Source organism: Schistosoma mansoni, chromosome 1, assembly GCF_000237925.1.
Source record: "Schistosoma mansoni strain Puerto Rico chromosome 1, complete genome".
NCBI classification, from domain to species: domain Eukaryota; kingdom Metazoa; phylum Platyhelminthes; class Trematoda; order Strigeidida; family Schistosomatidae; genus Schistosoma; species Schistosoma mansoni.
Window position 1 is genome coordinate 27,051,848 of NC_031495.1, and position 27,904 is coordinate 27,079,751.

The following is a 27,904-nucleotide window of genomic DNA, read 5'->3' on the forward strand; positions in this document are numbered from 1 at the left end:
GAAAAGGGGTTGTTATATTTATAGATGAGAATTCATTTTCTCAAATAAAGAGAAAATTGTATGTACAAGAAATTGCTGAATGACAGCCTCCTGAAAACTAAGGTCATCCGCTCGGATTTCGTAACAACTAATAGGTGGAAATAAGATAACTATCTTTCACTTTATTAAGCACAGTTTATTAAAAAAACATTTTTATAAGATAATTACAGGCAATTGACATTTATTCTGTTTGACTATTAAGATGGTGTTGGACTTGAAAACGTTTGTTTAACTGTTTCAAACTGATAACTGGCGTCTACATTTCTTTCTCCGTTTCACCTGGTTTTTAACACTAGGAATTATGGCTTCCCCACAGATGCCCATCAAGTTTCAGGAACATTTGCAGGTTAGTGTTATGATAAACCTTAAACTATACTCCATGTGTTATAGCTGGTTAGTATTGGAATTCAGCCTAGCAGCATAGGATTTAGTACTTTGACTATGGAATCGGATAAGTTTATTTGCGTCAGAGAGAAGACAGGTGAGACGTCACAGGTTGTAATTATTGATATGAATGATCCAATGAATCCTACTCGTCGTCCTATTTCTGCCGATACTATAATAATGAACCCCGTAAGTAAGGTGATGGCATTAAAAGCTGGGAAGTTGTTACAAATCTTCAACATCGAGCTGAAAAGCAAGATGAAAACATACACCATGCCGGAAGATGTTGTATTTTGCAAGTGGATATCCGTGAACACCATCGCACTCGTGACTGGTACTAGTGTTTATCACTGGGCTATGGATGGTGAATCAAATCCAGTCAAGATGTTTGATCGTCACCAATCTCTGGCATCTAGTCAAATCATAAGCTACCGTTGCGACCCAAGTCAGAAGTGGTTGTTGCTTATCGGAATAACTTCACAGGACAACCGAGTTGTTGGATATATGCAGTTGTATAGCGTGGAGCGCAAAGTTAGTCAAGCGATAGAGGGTCATGCCGCTGCATTTGCTCGTTACATACCTGAAGGAAACGCCAATCCCACCACATTGTTTTGTTTTGCCTCACGAAATGCCCAAGCATGCAAATTACACATAATTGAAGTTGGTCAACCACCTGCAGGAAACCAACCATTTCCTAAGAAGGCCATTGATGTTTACTTCCCACCAGAAGCTCAGATCGACTTTCCTGTTGCAATGCAGGTATGTAAGACGTCATCATTTTTCACTTTTAGACTTCGTCAAAGTATGGCATCATATACTTGATAACGAAAAGCGGGTACTTACACCTTTATGATATTGAAAGCGGATCATGTATATATATGAATCGGATAAGCAGCGATACTATTTTCGTAACAGCTCCCTATGAACCAACTTCCGGTATCATTGGCGTTAATAGGAAAGGGCAGGTAAAATTTGTAGCTGGCATTTTTATGTTGTGTTCAGTTTTGATTCTGTGTGCCCCTACGCATTCCCTATTATTCTAACATTACTGCTCTTCAAAAGTGATTTGTGACCATTAATCCAGCTTGTCATAGTAGTTAGTGTTCTGTGTACTCATGTAAAATGCTTTATTCAATATTTCTGCCAGGTTATGCTATTATTAGTGACTGGTGAATGTTTTGTAGTAATGGCTAAATACTTGACGCTACTCTTTAAAAACTGGAATTTTAACGTAGAGATTTTCTAAATGTTCATCTACAGTGTGTAAACGACTCGGACCTGCCAATCCAAATAAATAGCATTGGATCTATTAACTCAGTTTATGTGTAAATGCAGTGTCTGTAAATTAATCGCTAGCTGTTATAGGTTGACTTGTTAGACAATCAGTATGAATGATTATCAATGGATATCGTCTCATATCGTGTTGAGTATCTCACACCATAAATACTGACTCATCTATATCAAACAAAACATTACACGTAAATACCTTCGTAGCATTTACCATTCCATCTAGAAGTACAATAGCAATATCGTTTGAGGCATATTAGTCCCTACGTCAGTTCTGTGCAGACTGAAATTTTTATGTTCATTAACCACTTCTAACCTCAGCGCTTCTTTAGTGGAATATAGCAACAGATTGAATGAATCATCGACCATAGGAGCACTGACCAATTCCAGTTTTCAATATCAACTACGGGAAAATACGAATCTTGACAAGTCTTCCCACCCAACTCAAATCACTAACATCTGTATGGAGTTTCTGTCTCTACGTCATTAGATTTTTGGGCTTTAATTATGGTGTACATGTAGTCGGTGTGCAATACACCTACCAGCATGCGTACGACTGACCAAATAATGGACTTTCAAATTTGTGTCCCAATGGATAGTTTGCTTCGTCGTGTGTGCTTTAAGTGTAGCTCCAAATTGATCTGATTCTCATGCTCCTTATGTTAGTCCGTCGTTTACCAATGATTGACCACTTCCAGTGATAGTATTGTGTAATGTTAAAGTTTGGAGATCACTGGAACTATTCAGAGATGCCGTTTTCAAGCATGCTTTGGTATGTCTGTTATTCTGCCTAGCAAGTTCGGTACCAGGCTCTTGACTGATACTAAGGTTGATTAAAACAAATGATGATTAGTCAATTACTTGTTCCCATGTAAGAAGGAATGTTTGTGAGTTTAGGCTGTCGCGCTACCATTACGTGACAGTACTATAAAACACCATAATCCATACCAGCAACTGATGTCCCACTTTACTAGTGAGTCTAAGCGCCAAGGCAGTATTGCAGCCCTCACACGAATCAAATTATTTGTGTGGTGCATATATATTTGGTGTCATTGTATCAATGTTTATATCTAAGTAAAAAAATAAGGATGAGAAAGGACAATGTATTGTTCATGCTAAAAACCGAACCAAAGGACTAATAAAGCACTATTATATATATTTTTTACACGATGCCATTCAGCGGGTGTTTTTATTAAATCATACTAGATATAAGTAGTTTCGTACTTAATTTGAATCCTAAATATTAAATAACACCTGTCCGTTTTGAATTCTACGACGCGTTTCCGTTTATTTTCTAATAACTCGTGTAAAGATATGGTTCTGGCAGTTTTCTCGGCATAAACATCGTCTACTTTGAATTTATCTGGAGTGTATGTTCGAAAGTTTGCACATCAGCATTTGTCATACTCTTGTTTTAGGTATTATCCGTCAGTATCGATGAAGATACTATCATCAGTTACATAACCACTACGTTGGAAAACCCCACACTTGCGCTCCAAATGGCTTCCAGATGCAATCTTCCTGGTGCAGAAGATTTGTTTTTCAAGAAATTCGATTCTCTTTTTCAATCCGGTCAGTTTCCCGAAGCTGCGAAGTTAGCAGCTAATGCTCCTAAAGGTATTTTGCGCACTCCACAGACAATTCAACGTTTTCAACAGGTAGGTTTATAACAAAGCGTAAGCAAATTTTGGTACAATATCTCTTATCTTACGTATAATAATGAAATATTCGCGATGGACATCATCCTCCGGTAATGCCAATGCATCTAATCAAGGGTTAGAAAGACCCTCAATATCATCATTAGTTTTTAGTCATTTATAGTATTTCCAACGCTACATGAGTCAAGGTCCTAGACTATTGATTTTTGATTGCAGCATCCATGGATTAACTTTACCCCTTATTCACCAGATTGCTTGGAAATGCAGTTTATTAATTCGTTTCACGAGAACGAATACTGACCAGTAACAAATAAGCTTATTTCAGATCGGATTTTGAGAAGTAACTCGTAATTTAATTCATCTCATTTTAATCGTCTAATATGTGAAATACGTTTCTTATTCTTATAGGTGTCAAGTGCACCAGGGCAAGCATCAGCCCTGTTGCAGTATTTTGGAATTCTACTTGACCAAGGTCAACTTAACAAGTTCGAAAGTCTGGAGCTTTGTAGACCAGTTTTACAACAGGGTAGGAAACAGTTGTTGGAAAAATGGTTGAAGGAGGACAAATTAGAATGTTCAGAGGAGTTAGGAGATCTTGTTAAGCAGGTAATTTTCCTTTTTTTATTTTTCTGAATGTTTACTCGATTTCAGAAAATTACTGTGCGTAGTTAATTGAGTCACGCGCACCAAAAACTTGCGGCAAAAAGTTTTGAAAAAATCATGTTATCCATAAACAGAATTATCACCTACTAGTCGGTTGTTAATGGGTTTCCAAGTGTCTTCACTGGTTACGGCTCTTCAAAATAATTTTGGTTCAATTTGTCATCACATTCGTTTCACCAGTATATGGGTTTGAATGTTTGGGAAAATTTACTAAAGCTATGTAAGCGAAGTAGTGAAGTTTTCACTTTCAATAGTTTTTGACTCATGAGTTGGGAAGAGAATCACGAGATTCATAATAAAAAAATTCTGGCTTCGATCTAAAACCCATCAGTACCACAGCTTGATACGAATACATCTCTTTTAAAACAGACTTAACTTATGGGATGTCTCAATAATGATGATCTTCCTACCCTTTCTATGTTTTCTTTAGATATTAAATAATTTTTGAGCTTTTAGCTTCATTCTGACCTCTCTCATGAATCCAAATTTTTTAAACATAGAGTAGTACAGTCTAAGTTGACTAAACGTTGGTTCTTTTTTATGTACAATGAAAAGGTATGTAACTTGTGTTCATAATGCTTCCAACCTCCATTCCTTATGAGGAAATGAGAAATCAAAGTTATTTTTATTTTAAGTTACTTCGGGGTTGCTTGCCAATCATATCAGGTCCTCACTTGTCACTTTAAGTAGACATATTATTATAGTCATTTATAATGGTTATAAGCTTTTATTATTTTAACAGGCGGATCCTACACTAGCTTTGTCAGTCTACCTAAGGGCCAATGTTCCACCAAAGGTCGTACAGTGTTTTGCTGAAACTGGCCAGTTTCAGAAAATCATCGTTTATGCGAAGAAGGTCGGCTACACACCAGATTATATTTTTCTGTTACGCAACCTAACTCGTATCAACCCAGACCAAGGTTTGCAGTTTGCCCAAATGTTGGTTCAGGATCAAGAACCTTTAGTTGATTTAGAACAAGTTGTAAATGTGTTTATGGATCAAGGTTTGGTGCAGCAATGTACATCATTCTTACTGGATGCATTAAAGCATAATCGACCTTCTGAGGGACATCTCCAAACTCGTTTATTAGAAATGAATCTAATGTCAGCACCTCAGGTAAGTTACACGTTTCAGTGTATGTTTGGATTCGGTTTGTTGCTAGTCACATTGTCATCTATCCGCAGAGGATACTAGTGTGTCACGTCAATATGGACAGATTTTTGTTTTGAGGTAGTTTTATACCTTTTCAAATATCGATTTTTTGTAACTCCAGCAAAAAGAGGCTCATCATAAGACTACTGCTTGTGTTGGAGAATGTTTTTATTCTGATCATACCCAAGTGGATGCAGGTGTTTGCTTGAGTTTTGCTAAACGCAGAAAAGCCACTGCAAAAAGGTTCTTTAAAGCTCAACTTGATGGAAAAGTCAAGAATATATATCAGGAACAACTAAAGCAGTTAGTCAACCGTTAAAGCCACGTCTACTTCGAGGTAGCTTGGCGTGATATTCAAACAGCTGTCAACAGCAGTGAGATCTGCCATTAATCAAAGGGTTAGGAACCATCATTGGATTTCGGTGGCGTCTAGTGAACCGATAGATTCTCGGGAACTCACCTCACCTGGCTCCAAACACGACTACAAACGAAGGCAGCCGGAACATAGGCTGCTAAAAAACCTACATAGTGATCGTTAGCAGTGGTGGATTGCAAAAGCAAGATGTAAAAAAGGCGGAGGCAATAGGTAGTCGTAGACAACTATTTAAACTTATCAAGGAAACAGGTATTACAAATCCGACTGTTAGTTAGGCTATTCACTTTTATTTCAGGAGATTCTAGTTATGGGCAGAAGATTTTAACCAACAGTTCGACTGGCCCCAAGTTACTTTTCAGTTACCCCCCTATCTCTAAGCAACCTGAATCAGAAAATAATGTAAGTTCTTCAACTCTTAATGAGGTTAAGAATGCTATAGGTAATCGAAAACGGGGAGAGCAGCTGGTCCAAATGGATTAACCCTGGAAATCTTTGATGTTGGCTTTTCTGTTTGATTGACTGAAATCTTAGCTAGAATCTGGGAACTGAACGTAACCCCATTTGACTGGTGTCGATCGCTGATCGTCTTAGTTTATAAGAAAGAACAGAAATCTTGTGACGATTACAAAGGATTGTTTGAATAAAGTATTAGCTTCAATCAATAATAAATCGACGCTTAATTGGAGCAAACCTGGGTGTTGACGTGTAGACCAAATATTCTCCCTTCTCCGGGTTCATGAACAAATCCATACTTACCGACTCCCAACCATAGTTCTGTTCTCAAACCTTAAGGCAGCGTTTAGTTCCGTAGATCGACAGGTTTTATAGCAGCGTCTCATTAAAAGGTGCACTACAGAATTACATCAACCTTGTATAGACTTTCCACTCGAACAGTATTCATTGAGTCAGAGGTTGTGGCAAACTTTCATCGGAAATTATAACTACAAGTAGTGATCTTCCGAATCGTCCAATTCCCTCACTTTTATTTTACCTTGTCTTAGACTTTATTTTAGTGATAACTCTTTCGTCATCTAACTTTTCAGGTGTTAAAATTTTATCAGGAGGTTCTCTTCTTGACCTAAAATATGTAGATGTAGTTTTTCTATTAGCACTGGCAAAATATAGAATCTTCTGATCACCTCTATCCTACTTTATGAGTATAAAGCGTGTTCACTGAGAACAGAGGATATTCGTAGGTTACTAATTCTTGATCATAGGTGTTTTTTAAGCATCGGTTATGTATTTCGGGACCACCATATAAGCAATCCCGAGGTTAGACTCAGAGCACTAGGAAAAAATGGGAAATCGATTGATGAGTTAGTGGGTCGACGTGGGTCGTTGAGACATGTGTTACGTATGCCCAACCATCTACCTAGGGGCGATTTGTCTGGTATAGGAGTAGATTAAAAGAAAGCTAGTGATTATTAAGACTAAACTTGACACCAGTTCATGAAATCATCGACTGTTAGACTGAGTCATGTAGTAAGATGCAGACTACCTGGTTGGTGTCCTCACGACTATCGTAACCAATCATTTGAGACTTTTAGTGATATGGCTCGCGATCATCCTCAATGAAGCACGTACATTCACTTTTTCCCTTAGTCCTTAAATCTCCTTATACCTTTTTTTCTACACCTTTTCTACTACTACTAATGCTGTTAGTACTAGGTATTTACAAGTCTGATTGTCGAACAGTATCCTCAGTTCTATATCATTATAACTAACCTTATTAATATGTTGTGAGCTTGTGTCGTTACACAAATCTCGAGCAGAGCGAGAAGTGCATATCTTAGCTAAAGATTCGGTTGAATTTGATATTTATGTTAATGAACATACGTGCTCTATGCAAATTATCACATAACTGTGATGACCAGACACGAAATGCTTATTGTACGTAATTCATGATTTTGTTTATATTTCAATTAACCGTGATGAATAATAATATTTTGTAAAACTAATGGCCCTAGTTATTCTAATTTTACTAAACAAGGGTATAAATGAAGTAATAAACTTGCATTGGCTATTACAGTGTTAAATATTAAAGAGATTATTATTCGATTGTCTTTATGGATATGTAGAATTTCTTTTTACTTGTTCGGAAAATATGTTCTACATGGTGACCGGTCTTGATACCTTTTAGGTTGCGGATGCAATTTTGGGCAACCAAATGTTTTCACATTATGATCGGGCAGCTATTGCTCAGTTGTGTGAGAAAGCAGGGTTGTTGCAGCGGGCTTTGGAGCACTATACTGATCTTTACGACATCAAACGGGCTGTCGTAAGTACACATTTGTTAAATCCTGAGGTGAGTAGATTTGCTTGTAATCTTAATATGTACTTATCCCGAGTTTAAATAGCCTTGAAAATCAATATATTATATATGTATTTCCTTCAAAATGCTTTACTTAATTCAGTGATAACTAGGCCTAAACTGTATACTTATGGAATCAAATAGCTTTTTAGATGTTTCTGTGTCCAGACAGCAAAGGTTTTGAATAGGATAGTTTAGGGGAAATGATATATTTCCAGGTTTTCTAAATCTAAAGATGATTTGGAAAGTTTTATTATACTGTATTTAAGTCACCAGTGCCCATAGCTATTTTTTAAAATATTCTCAGTGTGAGTTATTTAATGTGCAGCTTCGTTCTGTTGATGAATTGAAGGTTATTGAGATGCTAGTTTAAATGTGATATTTCTACATATTGATAGAAAACCATCTTACCGAACTGATTTGGGACAATACAAAAGTTATATCTGAATATTCAGACTGTTCTTTCATCATCTGTACCAAACTAAATTATGTTTATTCACCAATAATCGGTCGCGACAAGATTAATTCAAGCTTAGGATATTAATTTAATCTACGGTGCTTTATTTTCTGACAGGTTAAAATGAAACCAGTATGATTATATTTGCTCTCCATGTCTTCATTGAATTTTGTTGCCTTGTTTATGTACAAGTGTCAAAATGATCTAATGTTGTTAACAATATTCAGTTAGATGAAAATAGCGGTATAAATTATAATTTCTCATTGTGATTTTCACTACCAAAGTATCAGTTTCTCCAGTACATAAGCACAGTGAATATACATTCCTCGTAGACTCATGAATCACTCCGTTAATTCACTGGACATAATTTCCTTTATTTGTGGTGTACTCTACGAAGAATTTTTTGTGGCCTTTGTAACAGTTATTAGGCAAATGATAGATACTTGAATGTTTGCGATTATATGATTTACATAGATGCCAATGTCTTTCAGACTTACAGTCACTATTTTTACTTCCACACATCGCATTTGCGCACTACTAGTTGGTAGAGCAAGTTTTTAAACTTCTTGTATACTATTCGTGTTCAATAGAACTTGTGATGTACATAATGGTGGGAGTATTTATCTGACTGTTTGCATCACTTTGTGGTCCTCTCTTGTACTTGCCATCGTTCACTAACAATTCTCTGACCACCATAGTGTCATATTAAGGCCTGACAGTGTAACCCAGTAAAAAATTTTTCCAAATGGTAAATGTACAGTGTTTGTTACTGTTTTTAGAACACAATCGTCTGAACTAATTTATTGTCAATTTTTACTAATGTATAGTTTATTTCATCGTTCCTCCAAATGTACATGAAAGTTTAAGTGATTTTCTTTTTGATCTGTAGAAGCATTAAACCAATTTTCGTAAATAAATGTGGTGTTAACATTCACTTGTTTTATTTTCATCCGGAATGTTTTTAGTCTTTTTGTTTCTTTCTTACAAATTTTATAGTGGCTTGTCAATTATTTTGGCTCACTTTCTGTCGATGACTCGTTGGAGTGTTTGAGAGCTATGCTGCAGACAAATATTAGACAAAATCTCCAGGTCTGTGTCCAGATTGCTACTAAGTATCACGAACAGTTGGGGACGAATGCGCTTATCGAAATTTTTGAATCCTTCAAATCATTTGAAGGCCTGTTTTACTTTTTGGGGTCTATTGTTAATTTTAGTCAAGAACCTGAAGTTCATTTTAAATATATTCAAGCTGCCTGTAAAACCGGACAAGTCAAAGAAGTTGAACGGATTTGTCGCGAAAGCAATTGTTATGAACCAGAACGAGTTAAAAATTTTCTTAAAGTAATAATCTTATTACTTATTCTCATGCATTCGTTATATACGTATAAAATTGTTGTAATCAACTTCATATATACTAGCCGATTATAGTTACAAGTTTAAATCATCAGTTGTCTGCAAGTTATCTAAACACATGTACTGTCATCACTAAGGATTTTTCCTAGTGATATTGCATGTAGAAGATCGTAAGCTTATCTTATCATCACTGCACAACCCCAGGAGTTTTGAGAAAGAATCGCTCGGTTATATTTGAAAATATATTTGTAATTAAAATAATTAGGAATATGCTTTTATCCTAAGTTTAATGAGCATTGCATTAAATTCCGAAGTATCAATCTTTTAGTTAAAATTCACCCAATAACGGGTGATGTTGATTCGGAATATATCATACTATGAACCGGTTTTTCTCTAACCACTAAATTAGGTTTTCACTATAATTAAGGATTTTCAAACATAGTGAAGATGAATTTACTTATTATGTGTAGTAGATTCATGATATATATTTAAGTGCTAATAATCTTTCGTTTTAACATTAAACAGAGAGTAACAGTCAACTGAGAGAGCTTTGGTCGTCCATTTTATATTTTGGCACATCCACTTTGAACTCTTTATACAAGTTTTGTACGATCATTTTAAAAGTTAGATAAAAGTTAAATGGAAGAAACAGACATTTTGACGTGTCTACGGAGAGATTTTTTGTTAGGCATTTCCTAATAATATACATAACTGCGGTCTGTGATAAGAATAACCAGTTCTCATGTGGACTGTACTTCTAGCCTTCATATTAGTTTTAAATGTCTGATAGTTACATTTCAAAAAAGTAAGCATGAACAGTTGCGGCTACTGAAAATTGCTGTCAATACTGATGCTTTTAGTTAATATTTCAGTCTCTGTTAAAATATTATTAATCAGATTTCTTTTATTATTCTTATGATGTAACATAAACTTTTTTTTCAGGAGGCAAAACTTACGGACCAATTACCTCTTATTATTGTCTGCGATCGCTTCGATTTTGTTCATGATCTCGTCCTTTATTTGTTTCGTAATAATTTGCAGAAATACATTGAGATTTATGTGCAAAAAGTTAATCCAGCCCGTTTACCGGTAGTCGTTGGAGGCCTTTTAGATGTTGATTGTTCAGAGGACATAATAAAGCAGTTGATGGCAGTTGTTCGTGGTACGTTTCTAATTTTTCTTACTTGTAAACTCAAGAAGTGGTTAATAAAGTATAATACTCTCGTTATTTATTTTTTTCCAGGTCAGTTCAATACTGATGAACTTGTTGCAGAAGTGGAAAAGCGCAATCGGCTGAAGTTATTACTGCCATGGCTTGAATCACGTGTACATGAAGGATCTGTTGAACCTGCTACACATAATGCCCTAGCAAAGATTTACATAGACCTTAACAACAATCCTGAACGTTTCTTGAGAGAAAATCAGTATTATAATAGCTCTGTTGTCGGTAAATACTGTGAAAAGCGTGATCCACATTTAGCGTGTATTGCATATGAACGTGGGCATTGTGACCAAGATCTAATCAGAGTACGTTATGCATATAATGTATTATTTTCAATTTTAATTTATTTTTAAATCTACTTGTACGTCATTTTTTTTGAAACCTCATGGTTTTATATTGTGTCTACCTAGAATAAAATTTTCTTGTCATGGTTTATAAGTCGACTTTATTTTTTAGGTTTGTAATGAAAACGCATTATTCAAAACTGAAGCTCGTTACTTAGTTAGACGGAAAGAACCGGAGCTATGGGCAGAAGCTTTAAGTGAATCTAATAGTTACCGTCGACAATTAATTGATCAAGTTGTTCAGACAGCACTTTCTGAGACCCAAGATCCTGAAGAGATATCCGTTTCTGTTAAAGCATTTATGGCTGCGGATATGCCGAATGAACTTATTGAACTTCTGGAGAAAATAGTTCTGGACAACTCAGTATTTTCTGATCATCGCAACCTTCAAAACCTTTTAATCCTAACTGCAATTAAGGCTGATAAAAGTCGTGTCATGGAATACATTAATCGTTTGGATAATTATGATGCTCCTGATGTTGCTAACATAGCCATAAATAATTCTCTTTTTGAAGAAGCATTTGCCATTTTCAAGAAATTTGAAGTCAACACATCCGCTATACAGGCAAGTATTTTATGCGTTTGTAGATATGTTTTGTTCATGTAGAGGTATTTTATTAGTGGAAGTGGTAAATTGATTTAACGTATTGTAGACTTCTTGAAACCTATCTTCCGCATCGTTATTTTCGACCTATGTATCTTATTATCGAACTTAAATTTCAGAGTATGCAATTAAAATCGTTTATTTATGGTAGAACCGATGTATGCTGGTTAGGTATTCATCTTATTCCATTTTAAGCTTTATGTAAACGTCCGAATTTACGTGATTATTGTGTCCATTCTTTCAATGTGACTAATGAATCTTGATGTTTGGTTGTCTAGTCAAACAACCTACCTATACAAATCTGACAGTACTACAGTCAATCTTGATTGTGACCGAGTTCCTTGTTGTTTCATCATTGTCTATGGTGAAACAACCTGTTGTGTACTAATATGACTACTCTTGGAGCTTGAATAGAGGATTTCTTATGTACAAAGCAGCGAGGATTTAGATTCCTTCACCTGAGTCATGTTTCGTGTGTCCAGTAGCTCTCAATTATAAAGTTCAATGTTGTACAGCAGTTATAAAATGTTAGGTGTTCAGGGTAACGGATAAAAACTGCTTAATAACCTTTTGAGATTCATTCTTAGCTCAGTAAGGAATAATAATTTTTTATAATTTTTATTTATTTATTTATTTAAACACATAAATATTGGTACAAGGAAGCACCAGATAAATATGCGCCTCACAAATCTCATTCGATTTGTGTGAGGGCTGTGATACTGCCCAGGTGCCCAGACTGAAGCAGGTGGTTTTCTTAGGGGGCCACACCCGGAGCCTTTGACCTAAAGATCTGATCCACAAGGCAGTGGAGCGTCGTGAGGAGATGCAGTCCCATGGTAGCCGGTGATCAACGGTTGATTCGTACGCCATTTGCTCCTTCAAGATACTGGAGCCCATGTGCACCACTGGTTTGGAATCAGGGTTTTCCATCTCCCCTAGGTGGACTTTCCGTGTCCACCAACCCGGTTAAAGCTCCGGACATTCGCTTTTCGTCCTCTGACTTTCGTAAACAACAGTAGTGCCACGAGAAGGCAGTGAGTAGGACTTTTTTATAAGGTGATATCCGTAAGAAACAAATTATGAACCCTTTATATTGTTAGTGGGTCGGTGGTGGAAACTTTCACGTACCTGGTCAGCATCACCAATGAACAGGGAGGGTCTGATGCAGACATACAGGCAAGGATTGGTAAAGCACGGTTAGCATTTCTACAATTGATGCACATATAAAACTCAAAACAACAGTCAGCCAGTATCAAAGTGAGAATCTTCTGTACGAATGTCGAGACAGTTCTGTTGTGAGTAGCTGAAACTTCGAGAACTACTACAACCATAATTGAAAAAGTACAGATATTTATAAACAATTGACTACGTAAGATACTTAATATCCGTTTGCCGGATACCATCAGCAACAGCCTACTGTGGGAAAGAACTCCTCCATGAGGCGTAACAGGCCTAAGTATGTAAGGGTCAGTGGTTTAGTAGCCAAGTTGCTTGAACCTCACCTTACCTACTTCGGTTCTTGAATTCGCTTAGTATCATTGGCCTTGATATTTAGAGTATGGGCCATACACAAGTGCCTTGAAGGTGAGTTTATTTAGATTAAAAACACCATATTGTTGATTGTTCATAATCATATTCCTCTCTTATAATCCAAAAGTTAAGCCACATTTCGTTTTCGGATTTTCATCTAAACGTACCCTGTACAAATGAACGTCATTATTCTTCTACAAATGACCGTTATATCCTCTATCATTTTTCACTGTCTTGGTTTGTTTCCAGGTTTTGATTGACCATGTCAAAAATTTTGATAGGGCCTATGAATTTGCTGAACGTTGTAATGAGCCAGCTGTTTGGAGTCTTCTAGCACATGCTCAGTTAGCTCAAGGTTCCATAAAAGAAGCCATCGACTCATACGTGAAGGCGTCTGATCCTAGTCGATTCCAAGCGGTCTCCGAAGCTGCTTCAAACTCTGGAAATTGGGAAGATTTAGTTCGTTATCTCCAAATGGCACGAAAGAAAGCCCGTGAGACGTTTATTGAGTCAGAGCTTGCCTTCGCCTATGCAAGGACTAATCGTTTGTCAGATCTCGAAGAGTTCATTTCAGGGCCAAATCATGCCAATATAACTGTTGTAAGTACCATCTTTTAGTATTTTCTTAAAATAACTCTATAATTTTAAGTTCTAGTAGTACACTTGGTATAGTTTTTGTCGAATTATGCTTAGTGCTTTCGAGTCTTTGAATCTCAAATTCTCAATATACCTGGTTTTTGTATGTGGATAATTTATTCAACGTTTCTCTTACATTTTAGGTAGCCGATCGTTGTTTTGACCAACAGCTATACGAGGCAGCTAAGATATTATATTCAAACGTTAGCAACTATTCCCGCCTAGCAATAACTTTGGTTCACTTAGGTGAGTATCAAGGATCTGTGGATGCTGCTCGAAAAGCAAATTCAACACGCACTTGGAAAGAAGTATGTTTCGCTTGTGTAAATCACAAGGAATTTCGTTTGGCTCAAATGTGCGGTCTACATATTGTTGTACATGCAGATGAATTAGGCGATCTTATTAATTACTATGAACAACGCGGTCACTTTGATGAACTTATTCAACTTTTAGAAGCTGGTTTAGGTTTGGAACGGGCACATATGGGAATGTTCACTGAGCTGGCAATATTGTATTCAAAGTTTAAGCCGGAGAAAATGCGGGAACATTTGGAGCTTTTCTGGTCTCGTGTCAATATTCCAAAGGTAATTTCAGTGTATTTCCGGGTATTTCATCTTAGAAATTTTACAATCACAATTATATAACTTTTTATATGGATAGGGAGGTATCTGTTTCATACTTATCAGTTGCTAAAATTCATGAAACGTGGATCACAAGCTAATCGAAATTGCAGTCAGTAGTGTGGAAGTAATCAGGATATAATTGGCGAGTTCAGATATATACAGATGGGTCTGAGTTAAATGTCCTATAAAACAATAATGTGTAGAAAATAAACGACATAAAATCAATATTAGATTAAAAATTTTAAAAAATAAGTGAGTTTTGGTAAATTGTTTGTTATTTTATGAGTAGATGAAGCATTATGTCTAAACTCAATATATACCTCATAATATCTACTCTGAAATCATAGATGCTATGTTCAGGATTAACAGGGCTTCTCCAACTAATATACCCGACTTTACAAAAGGTGATCACACGGTAAGTACGTACACTCGTGTTCAGAGGAAAGAGGATATGTTTTGAGGACGAGTTGTTGGTGAAAAAACAATGTTTTCTACCATTCCCGATGTCGCCAGGTTATGTTCAGGTTATTAAACGTAGGTCGTGATATATTCGATAGTTTTAAACCCCAGAAATCATTTGTCAATATAAACCGGCACATTTACTTTAGTTTTGTAGATGTATCAGTTGGTCAGTGTGAAAATGTTGTTTGTTTACAGTTTTTTTTGTTTATTATATCCGTTTTTGTAACTCATGAATTCCTTTTGATATTTGTCTTTTTAACACTCCGGCGAAATCATGTGACTTATTTGTAATACATGATTGTCCTCGTTAACTTTGTTAATCTATGAGATAAATGTTTTACTCGTACAATGGGTTCAACACCAATTCTTTTTGGCAAATGCACATACAATTTCATTAAGTTTTGCTGTTTTATTTGTCATTTAATTTTATAGTTATTTGTTGATATCTGTAAATTGCCCTATTTCTATTTGATTTAGGTTCTTCGTGCTGCTGAACAAGCTCATTTATGGTCAGAGTTAGTATTTCTTTATGATAAGTATGAAGAGTATGATAATGCGATTCTTACAATGATGAGTCATCCAACTGAAGGATGGAGAGAGAATCATTTCAAAGACTTAATAACACGGGTTGCTAACGTAGAATTATATTATAAAGCTATCCAATTCTACTTGACTTACAAACCGCTGCTTCTAAATGACTTACTCATGGTCTTATCACCTCGTTTGGATCATACACGTGCAGTAAATTTCTTCATCAAGGCAGGACATATTGCTCTAGTTAAACCCTATTTGCGGTTCGTTCAACAAAATAATGCAAATAATAAATCAGTGAATGAGGCTTTAAACGACTTGTTAATCGAAGAAGAAGATTATCAAGCAAGTTTTGTGTTTCATATTTACGAAGTTTATCGTTGATATTAGGTGGTTTCTTTTTTTGTTAGTTAACAATCTACTCTGTTATATTCATCACTAGTTGCCTGGTTCGGAGGTAATTTTAAAATAAGATTTTTCCCTATGGGATTTGCTTCATTAACCTAACATTTACATATGTAACAATGCTTTTATTGTAAAAGCTCTTTTCTTTCAAACAATAGATCGCAGGTCCTAACCTCGCTACACGTGCTTTTGTTTTAGCAGTCGTTAGCATCACTACATGCACATCACTAAACACAAAAATTATGTCTAATCTGAGTATACGAACCATCACTGGGTAAATAAGTTATATCAAAAGATTACAAATTATCATGTTATTTATCAGCATAAATAAATATAAAAGTTTTTATAATTGGGACTACTACTCGCTTCATAACTCTGTATTTTTTAAAGTTATTTTTACGTTTTACTTTCTTTTCAGGCTTTAAGGCAATCTATTGAAACTCATAGTAACTTTGATCATATTGCGTTGGCTCAACAGTTAGAGCGTCATGAACTCATTGAGTTTCGTCGCCTTGCCGCTTTATTGTTTAAAGGTAGTAATCGGTGGATGCAAAGTATCGACCTTTGTAAACGTGATCAGTTGTATTCTGTAAGTTCATTTCGTGATATGCTTCATTTTCTTTGATAGTTGCAATGATGACTCGTAATATCGAATTAACCATTCCGCCCAGTACAGTTTCTTTTGAAATTGAGGGTTTATTTTTTAAGAGCTCATGTGATGTATTTTTTCCTCAGGTTTTATAGTGAGACTTTGTAGCTTACAAAAGTCTAAGTGGATAGTTAGACGATTTTGTGGTACTGATCTTGATTTACTTGCTTTGCTACGATAACAAGGCTGTTCTGTTGTTTAGATTTACTAGTATTATTGAACTATTAGATTTATGATGTCTTACTTTAAATCCGTTGTCTTAAACTAAAATATTTGCAAATAAAAATTTATAAATCGCGAATTCAATGATCTGAATACTTCTATAATCACTTAGCTATAAACTATTTTGATTTACGCTATGAACTCTCGGAATCATATCTGAGCTGTTTGTTCAACATACCTGTTCTGTGTTTTATTGTCCATATTATTCATATTCATTTTCGATGGTTTTTTGACAGCTTTCAATATAAGTATTTTCCACTACTGTATTTACTTACTTATGTAAAGGATGATCTGATGCTATATCAGCTCCTCACCTGGTTCTCACATCCTCCATCGTCCTCCTGAACGTTTTGTTGATGCAGATATGGTCAATTTGGTTCTGTGTAGTGTGATCCGGTGAAGTCCATGTGGTTTTGTGAATGCGTTTGTGCGGGAATATAGTGCTGCCTATGACCATTTTATTGAAGGCATATAGGTTTGCAAATCTGTCACCATTTTCATTCCTCTCTCCCAGTCCATGTCGTCCCATGACGTCATCGTATACAGTGTTGTCCATTCCATGAATTGAATGCTTTTTTCTGGTAAGCCTTTTTTTAGGGAGTCGGTTTTCTACGGGATGGGGTCGCTAATCCAAGGCCCAACCTTCCTCCTTTATCCGGGCTTGGGGCCGGCAGTAGCCCGCGGAGCAGCTACAGGCGGAGTTGCAATTTATTTGTGCTGTCACAGTATTGTTTTAGAATCAGTTACTTTCAGATATATGTAGTGGATTATGTACCCGATATTAATTTTTAGGACGCCATGCAATATGCCTGGGATTCTCGGGATCCTGAGACAGCTGAGGAATTGCTTCGTTGGTTCCTTTCCGAAAATCTACCCGACTGTTTCGCAGCTTGTCTTTACCGTTGTTACGATCTCCTGCGTCCAGATGTTGTCTTGGAACTTGCTTGGCGCAATGGACTTATTGACATGGCTATGCCATTCTTAATTCAAACTTTGAGAGAGTTAACAACAAAAGTATGCTGCCTATTGATAAGTTTTCTTATATTTCGATTGCTTTGTTTTGTTTATTGTTTCTTTCAATTGTTAAAACCGTTGTCTCTTAAATTCACTTTTATATGGCGTCTATTTCATTGTTGCTGTTATGTCTTGTAGCCGAGTGGATGCCCATTTAATGTATGACTTGATAAGACCGCCAATCAGAGATCAGCGAATTATCGATTGGAACAGCGACACACGAAAACCGTACGAGCGGTCTAGAGTGCTTATCGATCATGCTTCTGCCTAACCCAGCCAGTTAAGCCAGAACACCAATAACAGCCTCTGCGGTATGAATCCTTGTATTTCAAACATACTGAGTTTATATACCAAACAGACTGACCACATCGTACCAATAAAATGGAAAATAACATTTGTACAAGAGTTAGCCAAATGTGGCTGTGAATAGGGGGAGCAGTAATTAATAGACTGGGTATAACTCAGGAATGGTAAATCGTACAATAATAGTCCAAGGGTCAAAATAAAGCTCACAATGAAAGGAACATGAATATGAGTTGTTTAATTATTTAGCAAATATACAACAAATATTATATGCATAATATTCGTCCATAAATGGATTCCAAAGTTACCATTCACCATTGTTATTGGGGCATAACAGTTGAATTATTGGTAAAAGAAGTATTGAAATAGGTGGTAGTATTTATAAAAACACTGTGTAGATAAGTAATCAAAAATTCACTTCTTTACTAATTTTTCAATCAGGTGGATCGTCTAGAACGCTCTGAACAAACTCGTGCTGCTGAAGAGGAGAAAGCTGAACAGGCAGTTAATCCGCTAGTGATGCGTAAGTTTTTTCTTGAAGTTGTTCTGTGAACTTTTATAGTTAATATTACTTATTTACATATTTATTTGAACACATAAATATTGGTACAAAGGGGCACCAGATACATAAGCGCCACACAAACCTCATTTGATTTGTGTGAGGGCTAAGATACTGCCCAGGTGCCCAGATTAAAGCAGGTGGTTTTCTTAGGAGGCCACACCCCGAGCCTTTGACCTAAAGATCTGATCCACAAGGCAGTGGAGCGTCGTGAGGAGATGCAGTCCCATGGTAGCCGGTGCCCAACGATTGGTTCATACACCATTTGCTCCTTCAAGATACTGAAGCCCATGTGCACCATTGGTTTGGAATCAGGGTTTTCCAACTCCCCTAGGTGGACTTTCCGTGTCCACCAACCCGGTTAAAGCGCCGGACATTCGCTCTTCGTCCTCTCACTTTCGTAAACAACACCCCCGCCACGAGAAGGCAGTGAGTAGGACTTCCCTGGCAGAGGCTATATTCGAGTGGTCATGCGAGAGCATTTTGAGAGGGAGAGCTGACTCTCTCACTCTCGGCCGTACCTGGGTATTTGGGGGCAAAAAGTGGCCACCGCCTCCGGGTGGGCTCGAACCACCAACCTTTCGGTTAACAGCCGAACGCGCTAACCGGTTGCGCCACGGAGAAATATACTAAGAATAACAGAAAATCAAAAATCAGTTCTCAACTGAAGGTAGTAATTTTATTGCTAATCCAAGTTTTTAACATATTTTATGTCTTTGTTTAGGAACTGAACCTCAGTTAATGTTACCGGGACCAGCAGGATCTATGCCAGCAGCCTTAATCCCACCAACGGGCGCACCGATTGGAATGTTCGGAGTTACTGGCCCACAAATGTATTATCAAACAAACGGACCATCTTTTTAAAATGATTTTAATTTATTGTGATACACTAAACTTGTTATCAGACTGTTGTCTGTTTATTACTTATATGATTTTTACTTTAACCGACATGTGCTGGTTTCCTGTTTTAAAGTTTAATCTATCTGCCGAAATTTCCAACTATTGATAATTGGCTGCATAAGGTGGGTTTTTAATCAAAAGTCCCATGTTTATGACCATGTTATAAATCACAAATTTGCTTAAATAGTTTATTTTCTGCTGCTATGTTATTAAATATTGTAAATATTTTGCTAATGTCGTTCTAAAACTCAGTACTTTCTTTTTATTGGTGTTTGGGAACCTACGGAACATGCTATTGATATATATCGACGCCAAATAGCTTGCAATTGACGAAGTCACGAAAACCTCAACTTTTTTCTTGCATCCTATTTGATGTGGTTGAATTCTCTGCCGATTTCTGTTTCGATTGTCTCACTTCAGTGATTTCCGTTCATTTGCTGTTAACCAACGTAAATGCTGGATGGATTGTACAAAAAGTTCACTTGTTATTTTTTAAAATTCTAACAAATATGACTTTTGACGACAAGTGGTCACGTATGGGACCAGTAACGAAAATCAGTATATGCTGCATGGCTTTTCTATTGTAGATATCACTATCTGTTAGATAACCGAATTTAATTTGTTACTTTGATGTGATTGTACTAGGGTTTTAATTAGTTACTCTTAAGCTGCTGATATTTTCACTGTGAATGGATTCAGTGCGATATAACTCGGGCTTCTATATCATGTGGAACAATTATATTAATTTTCCTTTATGCTTTCTGATAGTCAGCGACCTTGAAAATAAAGCTTGTAATCACCTAGGTAAGTAACGTACCAAACCGAATTCGCATGACAATAATAATTCATAATCTGTATAGTTAATTGGATGTATCAAATTAAACCTTCAATAAGAAACTTCTAACTCATTATACAATCATAGCTGATGCTATGCTCTGCGGATTCACATCAGTAATAAGTGGTGTATCTTGGCTTGAAGCACTTAGGCCTTAGCATAATAATAACTCATCATCTTCACTGCGTTCTCAAGTTTAGAGTTATTTATGCTATTTTCATAAATTGGTTAATGTTAAATTTTGTTAGTGTGTATAGATGAGGATAGAAAGTATGAGAGCTTTGAACATATGTAATCGATGGAAGTTTACTTACAATTATAGTTGTTGTCTTCAATGTTTTCTTCAAAAACACTATCTACCCATTTGAAGCGATTTTATCTTTATTGCATTGTTAACTTTTTAATAGCTTAATATTATATACATGCGTTTTCGCAGTTATTTCACAATGGTACTCTTGTTTTTGATCATTTTTTTTTCCTTTTTTAGGCGCCTCTTCCTCTACAATTAAAGAGTACTCAACAGAGATGCAGCCTTCTTCAATAATTAATTTTTAAAATTTGTAGTAAAAATTACTATGTAGCGTAAACAAACCGTTCATTGATCAACGGTTAAAACATGTTTCATATATCATTATTGTAATAATATGGTTGACATTTGTTTGTGGTTTTTTCTCTGAATATGTTAGTATATGCACATTCTAAACTTTTCCCAATTTCAATATTAATGTATTCCCGTTCGAATGAGGGAATGTCTATTCATTCCATTTATGTCCAGTCTTTTTGGCCGATTCATCAAATAATTGTTTCGATTATTTCATTACTTATTTATTCATAACAATCGCTCTTATTGTAATAATTTCTTCTTCGTAGGTCATTATTTTTTCTTTCTCAATGGTGACTATCACCCACCTTTTTTTAAAACTTGTTTTCGTGTGTAACGCATTATAAGAACGCTCACGTTCATCATTATATTTATTATCCTTTGGAGCCTGAATAGGTAGTAAAGTACTCAATATACTTGAAATTAAATATCACTGTATGAGAACTTATTAATTCGTCTGTATTTATAATTTCAAGGTACTTCTATACATCTGAAATAATGAAGTCACTCATCAGGAAATACATATGATTTCGCAGTTTTGATTGTCAATTTTGATATTTCAGGATATTAATTTTCCTCAGTTTATTGTTTATTAGACTGAGTAAATATTGATTAATATAATATAAGAACACTTGATTGTTGGTGATATTAACACGTATCCATTCAAATACTATGGGGTTTTTTCTAATGAACTGGCTATACGTTGTATCATTCATGGTCGAATTCGTTTTAGTATAATAAACACAAAATAGCTTTCAGCTATTCAGTGGATAATATAAATATACATATTCCACATTTCACCCTCGTGCTACCTAGATCTTAATGATAGTAACATGACATTGTCACTGTTAATTTTTCAGAATTTTAAATTCCGGTGTCCTTTTTGTGTTGTCGTGATCATTGTTTTGTTATGAATGATTTGTTTAGTTTTACTGATCCCATGGATTATTAGGGATTTTCTTAATATATATCGAGCCGTAGATGGTATAATTATTAATTACTATTACCTGATACATTTGTCTGTTCGAGATTTGGCTATTTTTCGGATAAAAAAAAGAGAATTCAGCGAGGAAAATTTTCTTTTCGACGAAATCATTTACTTAAGCCGTACATTCGTATATAATTTTAGGCGTCTGTATTTGATGATTCAGTGGAAGAAAGTAAGAGCACCAGATTAGTGTGTGTGTGCACATTTACGGACAATTATCCAGCTTAGCACACACCAATTCAAAGTTAATTGTTTCCTAAACCTTTGTGTATAGTTGCTTCAATATCACCGAACTAGAGCTCGAATATTCGTGAATAGAAAACGTTTCCACCTATGAAAATAACACATATCAGCACTACTTTTGGCTTGCCGAAAAGAAGCTAACTATAATCAGAAAAATGGAGAAACTGTGTGATACTAGTACACCTTGTGCGTTCAACATGTTGCTCTGGATGTGTGGAACCCCACATTTTATTAACGAACAATTTTTTTGGAAAATATTTTTGTTAAGAAGCAGTAACATTATTTAGGAATTCAGGTCGAGTTTTGAGTTTCGTTGGTTGTATGCTGAGGAAATCGCTCTCTACAAGAAGCTGGAATGAAACTCTTGAATTAGACAAGTCTAAATTGTTTAGGATCATGAATAGCATTGGCCAAATAGTTTTCTAATCGATATTAAATTTTATGGAAATCTCATGCATCATGCAATTTTCTGTAATTTAAGAATGTTGACTATTTTTTACTTAGTAAAACTATGTTTTGATTTAAAAGTAAAGGTTGTAATGCCCACTAAACGAAATCTTTCGTAATTAAAACGGATTGTGAAACTTGGTCACTTCAAATTTGGTATTCTCTATAGAGTCAGTCGATTTCTTACTTTAGTATCATTCACATCCTCTTACGGTTTGTTACTCTGGTTTACGAAGACCATAATTCTGTATCGCTCTTAATGATAATGATTGTTATTTTGATTGATTGGAGCGAGAGGAATATCTTTCCTTATTGAATAGATAATGTATTCTCAGATATCACCTTTCGTAATTGGTGAATCTGTTGTCTTAATAATATCGAGTACAATTCGTAATATTAAAGTTTTAGCGAAATAAAATCAGTGACTAAATCCCGATTAGACGATCGGAGAAAAGTGATTAAGCACAAGTCACATAGTGAACGGATACAAGTTTCCCTTTTTTACAATGTTCTTTTGGCAATCGTAATGAAGATAACTGGAAAGTTTTGCCTTTTTCGTACGCCTTTATCTTAAGAATTATCGATGCCTTCATGAAAATGTTTTTCTATCGTCTTTGTCTTCAACGAAATTTTCATTAAATTCCATGTAAATGTGATAATAATCTACCGTATATCACTGGCACGGTCGTCTCTGTCGCTAAGCAGCTATAATGGTTATCTACAATAGGAGATAATCTTTTCCAATATTTTTAAAATGTTGGAAAATTAATGACCCTGTCAGGAAACTCAATTATACGTTCTTAATAGACCTCGCGAATTTGGATTAATGGAACTGTTACTTCATGTATGTTTTCACAGCTCTAGCAGAGTTGGATTAACATTTAGTGGATGATGTTAGTTTTTAGTAGTGTTTAAAACTTAGTAAATAGATTCCGGCAAGCTGTGGCATAGTTTTTAGATTAACCGATTATGCGTAGCCGATGTAAAGATAATATATATTACAAGTTGTACATAACATATACCTGTGTGCTTTTCGATGGTACGGCTGCATTTCCTGCTAACCCAATATCTTTTTTGTGTAGAGGAATCTTAAATACACTGGATGAGAGCTTCACAGTCGTAAGCTCATAGATGACGTACTACATCAAATCAAGATAGAGGCATAAGCTCATAAAGGAGATATCATTAGTCATATTTTCAACGACATTCGTAATCCTTGGTTGCAAAGGTAGTTATTAACAGACATTGCTCTCTTGCGCAATATGGGAAAACGTATGAGAGATGATTCACTCACTGTGGAACTGTATGCATAACTAACATGAGTAGTGATCTACACATCTTTGAAGGTCATGATCATACGTAAACGTTTGCCCAAAGATTGTTGTAACTGAAGATAATTTCAAAGTGGATTGGTTGAGGTTAGACATTAACACCGTTGGATGCCAGCTCAGTGGTCTATCGGTTAAGGGCTCCGGCTCGAGACCGGTAGGTCCTGGGTTCGAGTCTCGCGAGAGCGGGTTCGTGGATGTGCACTGCTGAGGAGTCCCATAATAGGACGAAACGGCCGTCCAGTGCTTCCAGGTTTTCGATGGTGGTCTAGCCTCAATTGACTCATGATCTTAACTATATAATTTCAAAGTATTGGCTGAAATAACTACCTGGTTTATAAGTAAAAGCCTGAAATTCTGAAGCATTTCACGGTAAATGGTGGTGTATCAAGTTAGAATCGGATTATTAATCAGTGTGAAAGCCTAAGTAAGGCAAGTTGCATGTATTCCTACTGAACACAACTATCTGGATTGGTAGTATTCTGCAGATAACTATAATTTTCTTTATCCATAAATACCTTTTCATCGGCGATAGCATTTCATTTATGAATCGTCTTTGAGAGACAGCTGTGCTAAAAAATTGCTTTGTAATGGAACTCACTCCATATGTATATTCTGAACGCAAATCATTTCAGGTGTGCAAAAACTCGATGTACTCAGCTCTGAAAGGCAAAACTTATTCAGTTGTTACATAAGAGAAACATACATTTCCTTGTTAATTGTTATAAAAATTACGTAATTTAGCAATATCAGTCTAAAGTTGGTGATTAAGCAAACACTAAAAATATGTAGTTTATGAACTACAACATAATCCTGAAACACCAACAGTCACAATTCTTCGCTTGAGGTATTGTGTAAGGTAACCTTAGGGACAAAAGTTTCATAACCGCCTTAATTTGATTTTCTGTTTACAATCAATCATGTATCTAACTTGAATAGTTATGTACTTTCGAAAAATTAGACTTGACACTTTCAAGAAACCAGTTATATAAAGTTACTTCATATAATACAACGATTTGGCTTTGTCGTCGAATGTTAATATTCATCACAATACTGTCTCGTCATAAAAAAGCGCAATATACTGCTGTGCAATGACCAACATGTTTATTTTCCAATTAGGCTTCAGCAATTAGGAAATGGAGCAAACAAAGTCTGCGTAATTGTTTTAAGACATTGTCATTTAAATAGGTTAGCTGCTACCATGTCATGAATCTATGAAAATAACAGTGCAATATGATATGAGTGAGTGCTCTATAAGCCTTTTGTTGTAGTGTGTTATTTCACACCGTGGATCCCACATAGGCTTGAACGTACACTAAACAAATTAAGAATTTACACTTTGGTATTAGTAAACCATTATTTATAAGGATTGTTCTTAAGTAAATTTGTAGTTTGTATAAATTATGCTAATCTATAGTTTGTCTAACCTTAACACATTCTCCACAATGATTACATGTATATTCCAATGTTATGTTGCCATAAATCACGTCACGTGTCATAACTTTCGATGGTTTTAACACTTACACTGTTTATGAGTAGCTCATGGGGTTTGAATAAGCATTCTGGAGACAAAGTAGGGGTACAAGAGAGATTGATGTGTCCAAGGATATCGGTATGAAAGACAAGTGAAACTGAGTTTTGAGGATTTGACTTTTTGAAAATTTGGTGTCGATAACTTTCTCATTTAGTGATCAATTGTCGATTAAATTCAAATTTATCTATAAAAATAAGAAGTTGAGTATTTCTGCGAATTTATACAGAGTTGACCAACTGGGTAGATAAATTATTCAAAAGCGGTTGATTTAAGTATTTTTAGGAAATATCTCGACTATTTCAGCATACATTTATCAAGTTACTGAGTATATGTACGTATATTCACGCATCCGGTAAATGATCATTTAAGTTTGTTGACAGGTGAGTCAATAAAAGGATAGTAAGCAGAGATGGATAGTGGCTAGCAGTGGAATCCAGGTCTCGCGTTTCGTCTGAGAGAGACTGACCAGTTGCAGTCCTTACACATCGATGGGAAAACTCAAACAAACAATACTAAATGAATTTAATAAAAGGATAGTCTATTCATATCAATTTTCAACTATGAAATACTATTTTATTGTTGTTGTGTATATTAGTTTACTATTAATTTTTTGTAAACACGCACGATGAATATTTTCAACTCTTCAAAACTATAGGTGTGGCTAACAGGGTAGTTTAAAAAAAACAGCCGCATTTCGTTTCTGTTCCTCTTAAAACTATTGATTGTTTACTATATTTAATCTAAACATTTTTTTTCAGAGTATAAATTGACAGCTAAGCATTTTATACTGTTCTTTTCTGTAAAATGACTTTGCAACTAAATAGTGAAAAATTACTTTTGGAATTTAGACATGCCAGTAATGAATTAGTTGTCACCTGTGGTACTGAATGATTGTTGCTCTATATCCCAAATTGACTAAAGTGTATTGTTGGACGCCAACCCGGTCGTCCTAATGGTTAACCGTTCTCTGTGAAAATCGAAGGTTTTGGATTCGATTGCTGTCGGATTCTTGGGTGCTTACTGCCGCAGTGTCTCCCACTTGGAGGAAACAGCTGTTCAATGCTCCCTAATTTCCAATAGTTCCCCAACTGAGATCAACTCATGACGAATACAACTAACAAATAGATTAGTGGTCAGAACAATTATTTATCTTTGTACATTTTTCATGATAATATCAAACAAAAATAGTTTCAGATGTGATGTGTATGATGTTTTACACTGATGTGAAAGCAGGACTTATCGGAGCAACTGTGTTTAGAAAATAATTGTTTTCAGATATTCTCTTTCAAATTTTAATTTTGGAGTATTCTGAATCATCAGTTGTTTGAAATGAAAGTATAGAAAAGAATTAACTTTTGGCTAGCGAAATACTATCATGGATGTATTTGCGTTATAACTGATTATCTGATTTCGAGTGGTTACATTTCAGTGCATATGGAATATCCACAATCTTTAATGTATTACTTCCGACTGTAATTTATTGGTGTAGACTGCTTCATACTTGTGTGATGGAGTAGTATTTCAAGGTTTGATGAATGATTTTTCAGTTATTATAATGAAAGAAACTAATACCGACTGACACATAAAGTCTGACAATACGAAGTTCGGCCGAAGAATGACTTCTACAAGACTGGTTTATTGACGTTAGTCTCTAATATATTTAAGAGCAACGATAACACTATAAGCTAGTAGAATAAGTTTTTCTTCTGAATAAATAACTCGCCTGCACTACAAATTACTAATGGAAAAATCGTTATTAATTCTTATCAATGATTGGTCAATATTAATTCAGTAGGTCGTTTGCTCTTTAATGATTAAAATTCTAACTGTCAGACTTTCCAATTGTAACTATCCGATAAAGCTAGATTGAAACGGAAATGGAAAACTCTGCTCATGGATTATTAACACTAATATACATGTTGCTGGTTGAAGTATAATCCAAAAAGCAAGTTAGTTGTCTCTAGTCCTTTTGTTCCAGTTAATATGTTTGATACATTTCATTTCAATCATTTAAAACGGTTATATATTTCGTTGTTATTATTGTGGAACATTTTTTCTGATAATAACATATTTCGCATATATCTTATCCCTAGTTTTATCATTTCAAAAATAGTTAACTTATAGGAGAAAATTTGATATTTATCAATGGCCTTTGACAAAACTCAAAATTATATAGAACAGATGTTCAGTGTCTACAGGATCCTCTGGTATTCCTTCAATCGATTCCAGTGTTTAGCGAAACT

The 27,904-nt window shown here is 35.4% G+C and overlaps 2 protein-coding genes and 1 non-coding gene across 4 annotated transcripts; all 3 read left to right on the forward strand.

Annotated features, from left to right (window-relative positions):
* Nucleotides 1–479: 479 nt before the first annotated feature.
* Smp_154420.1 (putative clathrin heavy chain) lies at nt 480–21,920 on the forward strand (the record flags this gene model as incomplete). 2 transcript variants are annotated; one of them, XM_018793886.1, is made up of 18 exons in its annotated part: nt 480–1,182; nt 1,215–1,388; nt 3,129–3,368; nt 3,777–3,974; nt 4,774–5,148; nt 7,701–7,865; nt 9,325–9,669; nt 10,624–10,843; nt 10,925–11,208; nt 11,360–11,812; nt 13,631–13,981; nt 14,161–14,601; nt 15,580–15,978; nt 16,457–16,627; nt 17,702–17,923; nt 18,668–18,749; nt 19,510–19,807; nt 21,008–21,920. In XM_018793886.1, 15 exons carry the CDS (start codon nt 3,210–3,212, stop codon nt 19,647–19,649), a joined length of 4,005 nt encoding a protein of 1,334 aa, XP_018648355.1. In that variant the 3' UTR covers nt 19,650–19,807; nt 21,008–21,920. The 2 variants fall into 2 exon arrangements, with proteins under 2 accessions (XP_018648355.1, XP_018648354.1); XM_018793888.1 differs by lacking the exons at nt 480–1,182; nt 1,215–1,388; nt 16,457–16,627; ... (2 more) ...; nt 19,510–19,807; nt 21,008–21,920 and having other exon boundaries at nt 3,210–3,368; nt 11,360–11,827; nt 15,580–16,134.
* Smp_191010 (putative clathrin heavy chain) lies at nt 481–1,466 on the forward strand (the record flags this gene model as incomplete). The annotated part of the gene is made up of 2 exons (XM_018793885.1): nt 481–1,182; nt 1,215–1,466. The coding sequence occupies 2 exons, from the start codon at nt 481–483 to the stop codon at nt 1,464–1,466; spliced, it is 954 nt and encodes a 317-aa protein (XP_018648353.1).
* Nucleotides 21,921–24,243: 2,323 nt separating the features above from the next.
* On the forward strand, nt 24,244–24,315 carry Smp_tRNA_01039_Pseudo_CGA.1.1. The gene has a single exon. It is a non-coding gene (tRNA).
* The last annotated feature ends 3,589 nt before the right edge of the window (nt 24,316–27,904 follow it).